Source organism: Schistocerca americana, chromosome 1 (assembly GCF_021461395.2).
Source record: "Schistocerca americana isolate TAMUIC-IGC-003095 chromosome 1, iqSchAmer2.1, whole genome shotgun sequence".
Classification (NCBI taxonomy): Eukaryota; Metazoa; Arthropoda; class Insecta; order Orthoptera; family Acrididae; genus Schistocerca; species Schistocerca americana.
This window is the reverse complement of record NC_060119.1, coordinates 676,835,718-676,853,297: the sequence shown is the minus strand read 5'-3', so window position 1 is coordinate 676,853,297 and position 17,580 is coordinate 676,835,718. Positions and strand designations below refer to the sequence as shown.

At 48.5% G+C, this 17,580-nt stretch overlaps 1 protein-coding gene across 2 annotated transcripts in view; it reads left to right on the top strand.

Moving 5' to 3' along the window:
• The window catches only part of LOC124608747 (protein phosphatase 1 regulatory subunit 21), a 201,304-nt gene that overhangs the window by 78,077 nt on the left and 105,647 nt on the right, over window positions 1-17,580 (top strand). For both annotated transcript variants that reach the window (XM_047140013.1, XM_047140012.1), the window contains exon 5: window positions 9,681-9,864. In XM_047140013.1, the coding sequence (XP_046995969.1) occupies window positions 9,681-9,864 (184 nt within the window). The remainder of the gene's footprint in view (window positions 1-9,680; window positions 9,865-17,580) is intronic.

The window sequence follows — 17,580 nt, the reverse complement described above, 5'->3', positions numbered from 1 at the left end:
ATCTGACCACACTGGGATAGCTCTGTTGATGCCTGCACTGTTAACTCGCCACGTATGCCAAGGGGTACATGCCCATTCCCCTGGGGCATCGGGACTCCTGGCAATGGCCATCCTGCCAGGTGGCCCTTGCTGAGGCAGGGTTGCATAAGTGGGGAGGACCCCCAGTCGGAGTGGGTGGCATCAGGGCGGATGAGACGCCATGAAGCATAGTACGTCATCTCTTGCTGGTCATATGCCGCCAGCAGTCTCTAAGTGGGCTGAGTCTAACTTCAATGCTAATAAATATGACCCCAAATCTTTCCCCTCCTCGTCCACTCCATGGGAGGAACGCTAGGCTAAGGGTGGTAGTGAAGCTTATTCACCCCGGTACCTCGTATGTACGAGAGTTGAAAGGGAATCCTTCATTTCCATGAAGCCTCAGTTTTTTGTGGAGCATTTAGAGGACAAGTTTGGGGGAGGTGGAGGACTTTGTCCAAAATGTGCTCGGAGTCAGTCTTGATAAAAACAGCATCCTATGCCCATTCACAGGCATTACTCGCTTGTGACAAGTTGGGGGATGTTTCCATCACCATCAGTCCCCATAAGAGCTCAATTATGGTCCTGGGTATTATATTCCACAGGGACCATCTTTTGCAGTCTGACGACAAGCTGCACGCCAATTTAGAGCAGAGAGGTGTTCATTTCGTCTGGCATGTCCATCGGGGTCGGAGGAATAATCAGGTTGCCACCTGTGCCTTCATCTTGGCTTTCGAGAGTGACACACTGCCCGTGAAGGTCAAGGTGATGGTCTACAGCTGTGACATCAAGCCATATATCCCTCTCTCCCGATGCGGTGCTTTAAGTGCTGGAATTTCGGCCATATGTCATCCCGCAGTAATTCCAGCAACACGTGTTGAGCTTGTGAACGTCCATCACATCCCGATACTCCATGTGGCCTGCCTCTCATCTGTGTCAACTGCGGAGAGCATCATTCACTTTGCTCGCCAGACTGCATTTTACAGAAAGAGAGGAAAATCATGGAATATAAAACATTGGACTGACTGACCTACACTGAGGCTAAGAGGAAATTTGAGCGCCTACATCCTGTGGCTAAGACCTCCTCTTACGCTGATGCCATGAGAACGGTTGTTGCCCCTTCAGTTCCTCGCATTCCTGTCGCCTCTCAGAACCACAAGACTACACCTGCCCCCTTGATGGTGGGGGACACTTCCCTCCCTATTGCTCCTGTACCACCTACTTCGGGAGCAATTCCCCCCCCCCCCCCCCCCCCCCCTCCAACCATCGAGGATTTCAGTCCTCACCTCTGAGCTAGAGAAGCGTAAGTCGTCTTGTGCTCCTCTCGCTAGGAAGGGTTCCCTTGGGTCACTCCCTTCCCAGATTTCTGCTAATGGGAAAGATTACATCCACCAGTGGCTGAAGAGCCCAAAAGCAGCTGGCCGTAGGGCTTGATGCTCATCGTCCAGTCCTGGAGACTGAATCACTGAAGTCCTCCCAGCCAGGGAAACTTGAGGAGCAGTGAGAGAAATCCAAAAAGAAGGTCCTCAAGACCAAGGAAATTGTGGTGGCACGCACACCACTGCTACCTACAAGCTCTTTGTCTGCGGATGAGGTGGAGATTCTGGCATCCACTGAGGACCTAGATCTCACCAGACCCTCAGACACAGTGAGTATTGACTGCTCAGGCAAAAAGTCGGTGGCAGCAGGTGACAATGAGGTGTAAACTGGCCTATTGAATCTTCCATGCCTTCCCAGGCTCACAATAACATCATCCTCCAGTGAAATTGCGGCAGTTTTTTCCACCGCCTGGCTGAGCTACAGCAGCTGTTAAGCTTTACACCTGCTTTCTGCATTTCCCTCCAGGAAACCTGGTTCCCGTCAATGCGGACCCCTGCTCTCCGCAGCTATACGGGATATGAAAGGAACCATAGCGACTATAATTGAGTGTCAGGTGGAGTTTGTGTTTATGTCCTAAACTCAGTCTGTAGTGAACATGTTCCCCTTCAAACCACTCTTGAAGCTGTGGCTGTCAGAATACTGACGACGCAGGAAATAACTGTGTGCAATGTATATCTTCCTCCAGATGGTGCAGTATCCCTGAATGTATTAACTGCACTGATTGATCAACTCCCTAAACCTTTCCTACTTTGGGGAGATTTTAATGCCCGTAACACCTTGGGGGTGGCACCGTGCTTAGTGGTCGAGACAGAGATGTCGAAACTTCACTTTTGCAATTCTACCTCTTCCTTTTAAATACTGGGACTGCCACACATTTCAGTGCGGCTCATGGTAGTTAGTCAGCCATTGATTTATCAATTTGCAGCCCAGGACTTCTCCCATCTATCCACTGGAGAGCACGACGACCTGTGTGGTAGTGACCCCTTCCCCATCTTCCTATCATTGCCCCAGTGTCAGACTCATGGACGCCTGCCCAGATGGGCTTTGAACAAGGCGGACTGGGAAACTTTCACCTCTGTTGTCACTTGAATCTCCCCCTATGGTAACATCGATGTGATGGTTGAGTAGTTGACTACAACAATGTGGCAGAAAACACGACCCCTCACTCTTTATGGTGCCCCCGGCGAAAGGCAGTCTTTTGGTGGTTGCTGGAAGTCCCTGAAACAATTAATGAGTGTCGGCGAGCTGTACAGCGGCATAAGTGGTACCCTTCCCTGGAGCACCTCATAGCCTTTAAACGGCTCCATGCCTGCATTCGCCAACTTATCATACGACAGAAGCAGGAGTGTTGGGAGAGTTATGTCTTGACCATTGGATGCCATATGTCACCTTCCCAAGTCTGGGCAAAGATAAAACTTGTTTTCGGATACCAGACCCCAACTGGTGTCCCCAGTGTTACCATAAATGGTGTGTTATCTGCCGACACAAATGCGATTGCCAAGCACTTTGCTCGAGCCTCTGCGTCGGAGAATACCCCCCCCCCCCCCCCCCCCCTGCCTTTCGCACACTCAAATGGTGGCTGGAAGGGAACGTCCTCTAATTCACTACATGCCACAGTGAGTCCTATAATGCCCCATTTATAGAGTGGGAGCTCCTCGGTGCCCTTGTACATTAACCCGACACAGCTCCTGGTCCTGATCAGATCCTCAGCCAGATGATTAAGCATCTCTCATCTGACTACAAGCGACATCTCCTCATCATCTTCAACTGGATCTGGTGCGATGGCATCTTTCCATTGCAATGGTGGGAGAGCACCATCATTCTGGTGCTCAAACCCGGTAAAAACCCGCTTCATGTTGATAGCTACGGGACCCTCAGTCTCGCCATCTTTCTTTGTAAGCTGCTGGAACATACGGTGTATCGGCGGTTGGGTTGGGTCGGGTCCTGGGGTCATGTGGCCTGCTGGCTCCATGTCAGGATGGCTTCCGCCAGGGTCACACTACCACTGATAATGTTGTGTCCCTCGAGTCTGTCACCCGAACAGCCTTTTCCTGACGCCAACACATGGTTGCGTCTTTTTTGATTTACGAAAAGCGTATGACGACCTGGCGACATCGTATACTTACCACATTATGCGAGTGAGGTCTCCAAGGGCCGCTCCTGACTTTTATCCAAAATTTCCTGTTGAAGTTGCTTCATACTTTCCATGTCCAGGTTGGTGCCTCCTGTACTTCCCCCGTACTTCCCCCCCCCTCCCCCCTCGTCCCCACCCCCCTCCCACATATCCAGGAGAATGGGGTCCCGCAGGGTATGTATCTCTATTTTTAGTGGCCAGCAGTTGTCTAGCAGCAGCTGTAGGGCCGTCTGTCTCATCTTCTCTGTATGCAGACAACTTCTGCATTTCATACTGCTCCACTAGTACTGGTGTTGCTGAGTGGTGCCTACAGGGAGCCATCCACAAGGTGCAGTCGTGGGCTCTAGCCCACGGCTTCCAGTTTTCAGCCGCAAAGTCGTCGTACTGTTCATCCAGAACCCTAACTTTACCTTAATGACAATCCGCTCACTGTACTGGAGTCATATCGATTCTTAGGACTGGTTTTCGATGCCTGATTGACATGGCTTCCTCACCTTTGTCATCTTAAGCGGAAGTGCTGGAAGCACATCAATGGCCGCTGTTGCCTGAGCAACACCAACTGGAGTGCAAATAGCTCTATGCTGCTGCAGCTCTACACAGAGCCCTTGTCCAATCCCGCCTTGACTATGGGAGTCTGGTTTATGGTTTGGTGGCACCCTCAGCATTGCATTTACTTGACCCAGTGCATCACTGTGGCGTTCACCTAGTGACAGGAGCTTGTAGGACGAGTCCAGTGACAAGCGTCCTTGTGGAGGCCGGAGTCCCTCCATTACAAGTTAGGCATGCGCAACTGCTGGCCAGTTACATTTCACAAGTTCGTAGTTCTCATGTGCATCCTGATCACCATCTCATTTTCCCACCCACGGCAGTTCATCTCTTGTGCCGGCGGCCCAGGTCAGGGCTTCCAATTGCAGTTTGTGTTCGATCCCTTCTTTCCGAACTGGAGTCCTTGCCTGTACCACCTATACTTGAGGTACATTCACGTACACCTCCGTGGTGTACTCCTAGGCTGTGGCTTTGCCTGGACCTTTCACATGGCCCTGAGGACTCAGTTAACCCCGTGGCTCTCCACTGCCACTTCCTCTCGATTCTTGACACATACCGGGGCCACGAAGTGGTTTACACTGACGGCTTGGTGGCTGATGCTCATGTTGGCTTCACGTATGTCCATGGTGGACATATTGAGCAGCATTCCATGCCTGATGGATGCAGTGATTTCACTGCCGAGCTGGTGGCTGTATCTCTTGCTCTTGAACACATTCGTTTATGCCCTGGGGAATCGTTTCTTCTGTGTACGGACTCCTTGAGCAGCCTACAAGCTGTCGACCAGTGCTACCCTCGTCATCCTTTGGTAGCGACCGTCCAGGAGTTCATCTATGACCTGAAATGGTCCAGTCTTTCAGTGGTGTTTGTCTGGACCCCAGGTCCCATCAGAATCCCAGGCAATGAACTTGCCGACAGGGTGGCCAAACAGGCTACGCGGATACTGCTTATGGAGTTCGGCTTCTCTGCAACTGACCTGCATTCAGTACTATGCTGCAAGCTTTTGCGGCTTTGGGAGACAAAATGGCATAAGCTTAGCATGCACAACAAGCTTCATGCCATTAAGGAGACTACGAATGTGTGGCAGTCCTCCATGCGGGCCTCTCACAGGGTCTCTACCGGCTCTGCTTGGTCACACTTGGGTGACGCACGGCTACCTCCTGCACCCTGATGCCCGTCTCAGTGTCGGTGCGGCGCCCGGCTGACAGTGGCCCTATCTTGGTGCTGCGACGGACTCTTCAATTACCAGACTCGTTGCCATTAATTTTAGCTGACAACACCTCATCAGCTAATTTAGTGTTACGCTTTATACATGACAGTGGGTTTTAGCAATCTATGTAAGTTTTAGCGCATGTCCTTTGTCCCTTTGTGCTCTGCACCCTAATGCTTTGAGGGTGGATGTTTTTATGTGTTGCAGAGTGGCTGGCTTTTCCTTTTTATTCTCATGGTCGGCCAGCTGAGATCATCTGCTCTCTTGTTTTTATCCCTTCTATCTGTTTCTTGTTTCTCTGTGGTTTTCTTTTTGTTTTGTCCATAGTAGTATTGATTGTCCTTCTGTTTCTTCTTTTCTCCTGTTATTGTGCCGTATGTGTCCTTTCTTTTCTTCTTTCTCTTGTGTAATTATTTTACCGGGAGCAAGGGGCTGATGACCTGGCAGTTTGATCCCTTCTGCCCCCCTCTTTTAAACCAACCAACCATCTTTGTAAAATACATTGTCACAGTTGCTATCACAGCCTTATAGTCACTGATACCTTCCTCTGTGTTAACTGATTTGATAAGTTCAGCTGTGTTTGTTGCTAGGTGGTCTGAGAAATTACCTTCACGAGTTGGTTCTCTGCCTATCTGCTCGAAGTACTTTTTGGACAAGACATGTAGAATAATGTCACATATTCTGGGACCAGTTTTGATAGCCTTACTCCCTATCTCTACCTGTCACGTTGAAGTCCTCCCCTCATATCAGCAGCATGGTAAGAATTACTGACATTCTTCAGCTTCTCTCTGAAGTACTCTACCACTACAGCACTTGACTGAGGCGGTCTCTAAAAGGATCAGATTACCATTTTTGACTGACCTTTGATGCATGACTTCACCCAGATTAATTCACATTTGGAATCCATAATATCCTTGCTAGAAATTATCGCGTTATTTACTGCAATAAATATGCCGCCACCATGGACAGCTAACCTATTCTTACAATCAAGATTCCCATCTTAATTTATGCTTCATTGCTATTTATTTCCAGTTTCAACCAACTATCTGTTCCTAATGCTACCTGAGCCAGTAACAGTTGGCAGTAGTATCACCTGCACAAGGTATAAAAGGGCAGTGCACTGGTGGAGCTGTCATTCATACTCAGGTGACTCATGTGAAGAAGTTTCTTATGTGATTTTGGCCACACGGTGGGAATTAATAGGCTTCGAATGCAGGATGGTAGTTGGTACTAGATGCATGGGACTCCATTTCAGAAACCATTAGGGAATCCAGTATTCAGAGATCCACAATGTCAAGAGTGTGCTGAGAATACAAAATCTCGGCCATTACATCTCACCACAGACGACACAGTGGCTGACGGCCTTCATTTAACGACTGAGAGCAGTGGTGCTTGTGTAGAGTCCTCAGTACTAACAGACAAGCAACACTGCTTGGTATCCGTTTGGACAGTGTGATGAAATTTAGCGTTAATGGACTATGACAGCAAACGACCGATGCGAGTGCCTTTGTTAATGGCATGCTATTGCTTGCAGTGCCTCTCCTTGGTTTGTGACCATTTTTGTTGGACTCTGGACAACTGGATAAGTGTGGCCCAGTCAGATGAATCCCAGTTTCGGTTGGTAATAGCTGATGGTAGGACTGGATGTGGTGCAGACCCCACAAAGCCATTGACCCAAGTTTGCATCAAGGTGCTGTGCAAGCTGGTGGTGGCTCCATAATGGTGCGGGCTCCATAATGGTGTGGGCTCCATTTACATGCAATGGACTGGGTTTTCTGGGCCAACAGAACCAATCATTGACTGGAATTGGTTATGTTTGGCTGCTTGGAGATTGACTGCAGCTAATCATGGACTTCATATTTCCAGATGACAATGTAATTTTTAATGATGACAGTGTGCTATGCCACCAGATTGAAGAACATTCTGGACAATTTGAGCGAATGATTTGAACATCCAGATTGCCTAAAGTGAATCGCATTGAACATTTATGGAAGATAATCAAGAGGTCAGTTTGTGCACAAAATGTAGCACCAGCAACACTTCCTCAACTATGGACACTATGGAGGCAGCATGGCTCAATATTTCTGCAGGGGACTTCCAACAAATTGTTGAATCCATACCATGCCGGGCAAAAAGAGGTCCACCATGATATTGGTATCCTATGACTTTTCTCACCTCAATGTACTAACCTTTTCTATATCAGAACTGCAAGGACGAGCCTTCTCTGAGAATATTATGGTTGTTGTAACTTCAATTTTGGCAGGCAATTCATCTCCAGTTCTAATGGGAGGGGGCTTTCTCTGATCTACGAAAAACTGTGTGCACACCACATGTACTCTGCTAACATAGTAGCCGCTTCCTGCGTGGGGTGCACACCTGATCTATTAAAGGTAACCCTACGTTTCTGCACCCAGTAATGGAGGTCAAGAAACTTGCATATGATACTGTTGCAGAGTCTCTGGTTTAGACCTTCCACTCTGCTCCAAACCAGAGGACTGTTATCAGCCTTGGATATTATGCTACAAATAGCAAGCATAGCCTGCACCCCATGTGCGATGCTAGCTGACGTTACCAAATTACCAGCCGAGGATGGCGCCAGAACCTAAACTGCAGGCATAATTTGTGATTACATGTGACACTGTTTGAAGCCAGTTGCACCTAGTGCACCTGACAGCCACCTGCAGGGGCACCTCCGTGTCATGGACAAGACCCCCCCCCCTCCCTTATACTGAGTGCACACTGGCATTCTTTCCTGCCCAGAATGCTATTTCCATGAGGGGTTCCATTACCTGCCTAACATTGGAGCTCCAAATGACTAGTGTGCTCACTCTCTGCACTTGTCCTGATAAGGCCGAAAAATTGCACTGGCATGCGAGACACTACAAGTTGACAGCCCATGCTGCTTAAGACAGTCCGTATTGTATATGTCGCTGACTGACTTGTAGCCTAGTTGCAAAAAGGTGCATCTGCTGACCATAGTATTCAGTTAACAGAGCACATAGTTCCCTGAAAGACATTTAATTAAGGATTGAGAGTGTATTGGAAATGCTATAGGCTAGACAGTGCAGTTCAAAAAGCCTATACACTACAGCTCTCTGAAGTGTCGCCAGAACAGGTGAATGGCGATGGGAACATAGGTGTTACCACTGGTTGATTTTCATTGTTACTGTTGAGATAAGCTGCAGGATAGTAGAATTTTGTTCTTGTTGCAGGTTTTGTTTTTCCCAGTACTGCTGCTGCCTCTGCAGTGACAACTGTAATTGCCAAATCTCAGTGTTGCAGATTGCACAATAGGGCAAGCCCTTGTTGCCACTTTCCTGTCCACGACTGATGCAAAATGTAAACCATTAACAGAGCAATAGTTGCTGTAAGCCATGCACTGAATGTATACCAACAATGAAACCAAGAGAGTCCAGAAACGAAGCAGGGTCATTGTAATCTCAGCAGTACATGATAGACTGTGTACTTCAGCATGGAACAGTAGTATATGGGTGTCTGTGCAAGAAACGTGGTCCAAGTGATACACTGGTTACACAGATGGCAGTTGTCGTAGCTTGGTGCTACATGTCTGACTTGTTATCAAGATACCCTTTGTAGGAGGGGTACTAAAAGTGACACTACTTCACCTCACCCATGTATTATTGTGTTATGCCTGCTTTCACTGAAGCATATGTTCACATAGAGTATGTCCAGCTGCTGGACTGTCTGGGCCTTAGTTTAACTTCTTGTGAAGTTGAAAGTTTATACTGAAAAAGTGGAAATAGATGAAAACATATGGCCTCAAATGCATATTGGTGTTGGTATGGTACAGGGTGGATGGTTACAAGCAACATGATGAATTTCTGGTGTGTGGAAAAGAGTTGCCATTTAAAAAGAAATTTAAAATATCAATGGTATATAATGGAGTGCAAATGGATTCAGGAGAGTGATTCAGTTTACTGTACAAGAGCAAAGAATAATAAAGTTAAAATATTGGATGATGAAGTTTGTATTTATGGAATTATTTTTCTAGCTCTTCTTGAAGTAGTATTTTTAATTAGCCATGTACACTACGCTTTCTGGAAATAATTTTCTTTAAGAGGTGCTAATTTATTATCCAAAGACAGCACGTGAATGTTATCTACAAGGTTCGAACTGAGTGCATACTAAAGAATGGCCTAGCGTGTGGTTAATAAGAATGTATTAAACATGTAAGTACATAGCATTGATGTTCCACAGTATTGTGGAACATAAATAATGTGTGTTTAAATCTTAAATATGTCTCTGTTCCTCCAAGCATCAACAGAATATTCCATAAATGTTAATAAGAATGTATTCATCGTGTGTTAAATTTATTTTTTACTTTAAGAAAAATATACAGAAGGCAACATGAAATAAAATATTTTTCCTCCCATACAGGCTGTTATTGAATCGCTGGAAGGTGAAAAGGCAGCATTGAATCGTGGGGTGGAGGCTCAGGGAAAAGCGCTTGAACAAACCACTGCAGAGCTGTGTGAACTAAGGCAACATAGCCAATCTCTAGAGAGGAGGCTGCAACATTCACAGGACATCATCAGCAACCGCCTGCCATTTATAGACTCAAGTTAGTTTCATCAGACAACATAAATTGTTAAAATAAAAAGTAACATGATCAGTTGTCACCTACTTTTAAATATTTGTAGTGGAAAAAATAGTCATTTCAGATTTTGTATCACATTCTTCACCTCTCGCTCCCCACCACTGGTTTTCTCCTTCCTCTATTTTTCAAGAGGGAAGTGAAGAATCGCAGAAAATGCAAACTGCATGCTAATTTTAGGTCATTCACTTGTTAAAGAATTTTTGCCAGTTGCTAAATATGTAACTGCAGAATTGCAGGGCAGAGCTACTCCACTGGTTTGGTGTGGCATTCATCTGACAGGAAAGTTTACATTTTGTATTCCAAATAAATTAACAACAGGTTCTTGGTTAGTTTATCATTTGTCTGTAGATTATTTACAAAATGATATTAAACTTATCATCTTAAATGAAAAACAAAACACTTAAAACAATTATTATTTATGTAAATAGTAATATTATCTTACTAAAATGTACTTCACTACTCATTACTGCCCACAAAACATGCGCACACTGCACTGTGCGCATGCCCCCGACACACGCTCACGCTCACATTCACACAAGCACAACTTGCACACACATGGACACTGTGTTCTGGTGCTGGGGCCTAACTGTTATTACATCTGATGTGAGCAGCCATCCGCTGGGGTGGGAGGTGGAGGTAGGAAACTGCATGGGGATTGGAGGGGTAGCAGGATAGAGCTGGAGAAAGGTGATGTGCTGCATGTGGGAGTGTCCAGGGGCTTGAGGGAACATGATAGGGCAGATATATGTAGTGTTGTGAGGCTGTGCTGGAAGAATTGGGGTGGGAAGTAGAGGGGAGAGAAGAGAAGTAGATAATGGGAAATAGGCAGATATGTTGGTGGGGTAGAAGGTATTTGTAGAACTGGAGTGGGAAGGGGGGGAAGGTAGCATGTAGGTGGAGGTCAGGGACTAGTGAAGGTTGAGGGGGGGGGGGGGTTCATGGGAATGAAAGATGTGTTGTAGAGAGAGTTTCCATTTCCACCTGCACAGTTCACTAAAGCTGGTGTTTGTAGGATGAATCTAGTCTGTGAAGCAGTTGTTAAAGTTAAGCACATCATGTTCACAGTTACTTCTCCTTTGAAGGCACCACCTACAAACAAATCTGTGGTACCCAGATGGCACCTTCATATGCCGGCCTAAACAAGTGCCATCTAGAGGAATGCTCTCTAATCACCCAGAGTCTCGAACAGCTCACGTGGTCCAGATTCGTGAAGATGACATCTTCACGATCTGGCCCGAGTGTTCGGACATGCTATTGACATTCCGCCAGAATCTAAACACCTTCTCCACCATTCATTTTTGACTACCTCTTGCCATGTCTTGAAATGAGGAATATCTTCCCCCATTAGTCTCCTCACCCCTTCTACAGTATTGTTCTGCAGTCCACTGAACATACGCAGTAGTCTTGTCCATACTTCCTCCACACTTGCTCCCAACCTCTTGCCTCACGGCTCATTCCTGCAACAGACATAGATGCAAGACTTTTCTCATACATCCTTATATTACCACTTGCTCTAGTCCTGCCACAGGCATCTCCTACCCCATCAAAGGCAGGGCTAGCTGCAGACACTATGCTGCTTTCTATGAGGACATGACAGCTAACAAACTGACTGTCCGCATGAATGGCCACTGCAAGTCTGAGCAAGAGACAGTTGGATCTCCCAGTTGCTGAACATGCTGCCCCCCCCACCCCACAATATACTTCTCTTTAATGAATGCTTCACAGTCTGCAGACGAATCGCTTAGTTGTGACAATTTATTGTAGAATGACAGTTGTTTATTATTAAATAATATTTTTGCTATTCCTCATACTGTCTTATCTACATAATCCTTGTCTTCGTAGTATGAATTATTTAAGAGTCATGTTTTAAATAACTTTGGGTTTTAGTTGTCTCTTTAATGTGCTTGGGCAATTTTTTGTGCCATTTTATTCCCTTGTAGATAAAACTCTTTTGTGTTTTTTGTTCATTTACTCCTGCTAAATGTAAATTTGGTGTGGCTCTTGTTCCATGATTATGGATGCTGCTGTTTGTGAAACAATTGCTGATGTTCTTTGTGATGTGCTTAACAGGTTGGTAAATGAACTGACATGGTACAGTTACAGTCACCAATTGTTTAAGCAAATCATTACAGGGAGCTCAGTTACTACTTTCAGTTTTTATTCTAACAGCCTTTTTCTGTTGTTTGAAGAATATGTCCATGTATGTGTATGGGAGGCTTATAAATGATTTCATAGCTAAAGATGGAGTGTACGTAGGAATAGTTATTTTGCGTGGAGTCATCAAATGATATGATATAATACAGATTTTAATATGACAGATAGTAATTACAAAAATCTTTGTCTGAAGTAGTTACCTTAGGACCTAGTGCTACATTCATGTATATCATTACATTTAATTACCTAAGTTTTCTGTGAGACAAAAAAATGATTAGAGGTGCAAAGGATAGATGGTTGAAGTATTTGTGTGGTATAAGAACTTCATGGTAAGAATTGTATAAATCTCCACCTTCATTTACATAGCAGCAGTGCTCTGTTACGGCGTACATCTGCAGCACAACCTCATGTTTTTATGCAGTAGTTAAGATAGAGATAAATTGCCCCATGATACACAGTACTCAGAGTATGGGTGAGCATTTTGAACATATGGTGAGGGTGATACAGGCCATTACTAAGTTTTACTACATGTAACATTAATATTGCTGATTCGATGAAGTTTAGAGTCCAGCTAGGCAGCTTTGGAATTTGCAGCTGATTGTTTCTGCTGCCATTATCCCACATACTTGGTCTGGTGTGAGCTGCCAGTGGCAAGCATTAGCATCTAGTATTTACTTACACTGACATTTAGCCCTTAAGTGCTTAATTTTAATATGCCATTAGTTGCTGAAAATTCCATTTCCTAATAGACTTTGGCATAGAATGAAACTGAGGTGTCATCAGCATAATGTTCATTGTGTGGGTTAAAATGATGTACAATGACGTTAATATATGCTAGAAAAATGAAAGGGCCAAGGATTGAGCCTCAAGGGCTCCTTGTATCACTGTTTCGCTTTGTGAATTTAACCCTCTGGCCACGGGTGACACTCAAGGGCACATTCAGCTCTTTCCATAAGATTCTGTGCAGCATGTTGTTATTTCATTGGATATAATTTTTGGGCTACCTGTATGTTGAAAGTTGCGTTTATTCGTTGAACCTTTTTCTGTTGCTGTGGAACATCAGGAGTCACATTGTGTACTTTCTGAAGTCTCACTCACTCCCTTACCCATACACTTTCTTGCACCAGCAATTTTGAAACCATTTTTGGGAACTTGTGGGACTTAACTGAAATGATGATGTGATGAGACTCCCAAGTCCATTGTTGTTACTGAGTGCGCTGCTGTCGGCGCGCCTCTCTCTCTGCTGCTACATCAAAGGAAGCCACAACAGTGGTTGCTGTTCTAACAGTTCATGGTGCTCCAAACACTCACAAAAATTATCAGCAAGTTTCTCCTGTGTGTATGATGTTGAACATGATTTTCGTGTTTTCTGCATTATGTACGTTAAATGTCAATTAATTCTGGGCAGAGGTTACTGGAGTTGGTGGTCGTGTGTGCTTGTGTCTGTTACTGACGAAGGCTGTGGCCAAAAGCTTTTTGTGAATGTCTTTTAATTGTGCCTGTTTGCAACTTGAATTATTGTATAATGTTATACAGAAAAATCAGAAAAGTACCTGTGGTTGGAGGATTGGAAGCTTGCCGAGGCCACAGGAGTGTGCATTTTGCTGTCTGTGTGGTTCCATGTGTGAATGAATATACTATTTCTAGAAACAGAGCTAGTGTTCAGAAGCTATTGGGAATACTGTTTTCTGTTATCACTTTCTGTGCTCGATACATCTATTCACTATAAGTGAGTGGTTGTCTTCCCCGTATTTTACGTATCAATCATATTTTCTGTTTGATACGTAAGTTTGGTATACTCTTTCCAGTTCATCATGTATGTGGCTAGAGGTTTCATTGATGTATTGTTGACATTGTATGCCTGAAGTATTTTGAGAGAAGCCTGTGATTTATGAAGACAACCTAGTAATATTTCAGTTCTGTGTTACTGTTTGTTCATAGAAGAAACTGAATACAGCAGCAGCCGTTATTACGTCATTCTATATTGATGGTATCATTTGGTGAGAATTTCGTGTCTTGACAAGAAGGCTGAGAGTTGAGTAAATAACTATTTAGATAAAATTAAACAATTGGAGCCCTCGGACGTGAAAATGAAGTCTTATTGACCTAGGTTTCAGCCACTTCTAAGAATGCCTTCAACAGAAATAAAACATAAAAAACTGGCATGTCACGCATAAAATAAATGTGAAGCAATAACGCTTTAGTCACAAAGTATTAAAATAGAGAACATAGAGGCAGGCCACTAAGGGCTGCACCATATGCTGAGCTGTGGTAGCATCAGACTGAGGCAATTGCGGTCATGTGAACGTTCTACCAAATGTGCCATCTAGTAGCCGCAAATACAAACCGGCTATTTAACATTCCAAATATAGAAGGTGAAATGTGTGAACATGAAGTAACAGGCAATATTTTATCTGACAGCAGCAGACATGGTAATAATTTCTCTACATAAGAGCTTCGAAGTATAGTTTAAAAGCTGAAAAACGCCATTACAGAGTTAAAAATTGAGCTGAATAACTCGGCGGATAGAAAAATGGTATAACATCCAATGTAGTTAAATTAAATCGTTTAATGAACGAACAGTTATAAATCGACTTAGATAGAAGAAATATTTCGGTAACTGCATGAGGGAACAAGAAAACAAATATCAAGTAATGGTTATATACTGTAGAAGCTTGTATTATGTAATTGTAGCTGCTCATTGAGAATGAGGCCATCACTTTGAGAAAGCTGTTTAAAAATTTCTAATTCTTCGAGAACATTTAATCTACAAACTTTATTCTCAGTATGCAAAATGTTGACATCGTGAACAGCTTTAAGCAGGTGATCTGTAATCAGAAGGTGGTCAGCAAAACATGATTTTAGATGATAGTACCTCCCACTCTTCTCTCCCCCTCCCAATCTCCTCCCCTCCCAATCTCCTGCACCACCAATCTCCCGCCCTTCTCTCCCCCCAATCTCCCGCCCTTCTCTCCCGCCCGCCCAAGGTTCCCCCCCCCCCCCCAAATCTCCCGCCCGCCCAAGGATCCCCCTCCCCCCCACAACTCCCGCCCACCCAAGGTTCCCCCCCCAAACTCCCGCCTACCCAAGGTTCCCCCCCCAAACTCCCGCCCGCCCAAGGTTCCCCCCCCCTAAACTCCCGCCCGCCCAAGGTTCCCCCCCCCCCCCTAAACTCCCGCCCGCCCAAGGTTGCCCCCCCCAAACTCACGCCCGCCCAAGGTTCCCCTCCCAAACTCCCCTGATCGCCCAAGGTTCCCCCCCCCCCAGACTCCCGCCCCCCAAGGTTCCCCCCCCCCCCCAAACTCCCGCTCCCCAAGGTTCCCCCCCCCCAAACTCCCGCCCCCCCAAGGTTCCCCCCCAAACTCCCGCCCCCCCAAGGTTCCCCCCCAAACTCCCGCCCGCCCAAGGTTCCCCCCCCAAACTCCCGCCCGCCCAAGGTTCCCCCCCCCTAAACTCCCGCCCGCCCAAGGTTCCCCCCCCTAAACTCCCGCCCGCCCAAGGTTCCCCCCCCCCCTAAACTCCCGCCCGCCCAAGGTTCCCCCCCCCCTAAACTCCCGCCCGCCCAAGGTTCCCCCCCCCTAAACTCCCGCCCGCCCAAGGTTCCCCCCCCCCTAAACTCCCGCCCGCCCAAGGTTCCCCCCCCAAACTCCCGCCCGCCCAAGGTTCCCCCCCCTAAACTCCCGCCCGCCCAAGGTTCCCCCCCCAAACTCCCTCCCGCCCAAGGTTCCCCTCCCAAACTCCCCTGATCGCCCAAGGTTCCCCCCCCCCCCCAGACTCCCGCCCCCCAAGGTTCCCCCCCCCAAACTCCCGCCCCCCAAGGTTCCCCCCCCCAAACTCCCGCCCCCCAAAGGTTCCCCCCCAAACTCCCGCCCCCCCAAGGTTCCCCCCCAAACTCCCGCCCGCCCAAGGTTCCCCCCCCCTAAACTCCCGCCCGCCCAAGGTTCCCCCCCCCTAAACTCCCGCCCGCCCAAGGTTGCCCCCCCCAAACTCACGCCCGCCCAAGGTTCCCCCCCCCCCCAAACTCACGCCCGCCCAAGGTTCCCCCCCCAAACTCCCGCTCGCCCAAGGTTCCCCCCCCCAGACTCCCGCCCCCCAAGGTTCCCCCCCCCCTCAAACTCCCGCCCCCCCAAGGTTCCCCCCCCCCCTCAAACTCCCGCCCGCCTAAGGTTCCCCCCCCAAACTCCCGCCCGCCTAAGGTTCCCCCCCCCAAACTCCCGCCCGCCTAAGGTCCCCCCCCCCCAAACTCCAGCCCGCCCAAGGTTCCCCCCCCCAAACTCCCGCCCCCCCAAGGTTTCCCCCCCAAACTCCCGCCCGCCCAAGGTTCCCCCCCCTAAACTCCCGCCCGCCCAAGGTTGCCCCCCCCAAACTCACGCCCGCCCAAGGTTCCCCCCCCAAACTCCCGCCCGCCCAAGGTTCCCCCCCCAAACTCCCGCTTGCCCAAGGTTCCCCCCCCCCCCCAGACTCCCGCCCCCGAAGGTTCCCCCACCCCAAACTCCCGCCCCCCAAGGTTCCCCCCCCCCAAACTCCCGCCCGCCTAAGGTTCCCCCCCCAAACTCCCGCCCGCCTAAGGTTCCCCCCCCCAAACTCCCGCCCGCCTAAGGTTCCCCCCCCAAACTCCCGCCCGCCTAAGGTCCCCCCCCAAACTCCCGCCCGCCCAAGGTTCCCCCCCAAACTCCCGCCCGCCCAAGGTTCCCCCCCCCCCCCCAAACTCCCGCCCGCCCAAGGTTCCCCCCCCCCAAACTCCCGCCCGCCCAAGGTTCCCCCCCCCAAACTCCCGCCCGCCTTAGTCCCCCCCCCCAAACTCCCGCCCGCCCAAAGTTCCCCCCCCCCAAACTCCAGCCCGCCCAAAGTTCCCCCCCCCCAAACTCCCGCCCGCCCAAAGATCCCCCCCCAAACTCCCGCCCGCCCAAAGTTCCCCCCCCCAAACTCCCGCTCGCCCAAGGTTCCCCCCCCCAAACTCCCGCTCGCCCATAGTCCCACCCCCAATCTCCCGCCCAGCCATTGTCCCCCCCCCCAATCTCCCGCCCGGCCATTGTCCCCCCCCCAATCTCCCTTCCGCCCATTGTCCCCCCCCAATCTCCCGTCCGCCCATTGTTCCCCCCCAATCTCCTGTCCGCCCATTGTTCCCCCCCCAATCTCCCGTCCGCCCATTGTTCCCCCCCACAATCTCCCGCCTGCCCATGTTCCCCCCCCCCCCCAAATCTGCCGCCCGCCCTTAGTCCCCCCCCCCAATCTCCCATCCGCCATTAGTTCCCCGCACCTTAATCTCCCGCCCGCCCTTAGTCCCCCCCCCCAATCTCCCATCCGCCCTTAGTTCCCCCCACCTTAATCTCCCGCCTGCCCTTAGTTCCCCTACCCCAATCTCCCATCCGCCCTTAGTCCCCCCCCCCCCCAATGTCCAGCCCTTCTCCCCCCCCAATGTCCAGCCCTTCTCCCCCCCCAATGTCCAGCCCTTCTCCCCCTTCTCCCTCCCATTATCCCCCCTTCCCCCCATTATCCCCCCTTCCCCCCATTATCCCCCCTTTC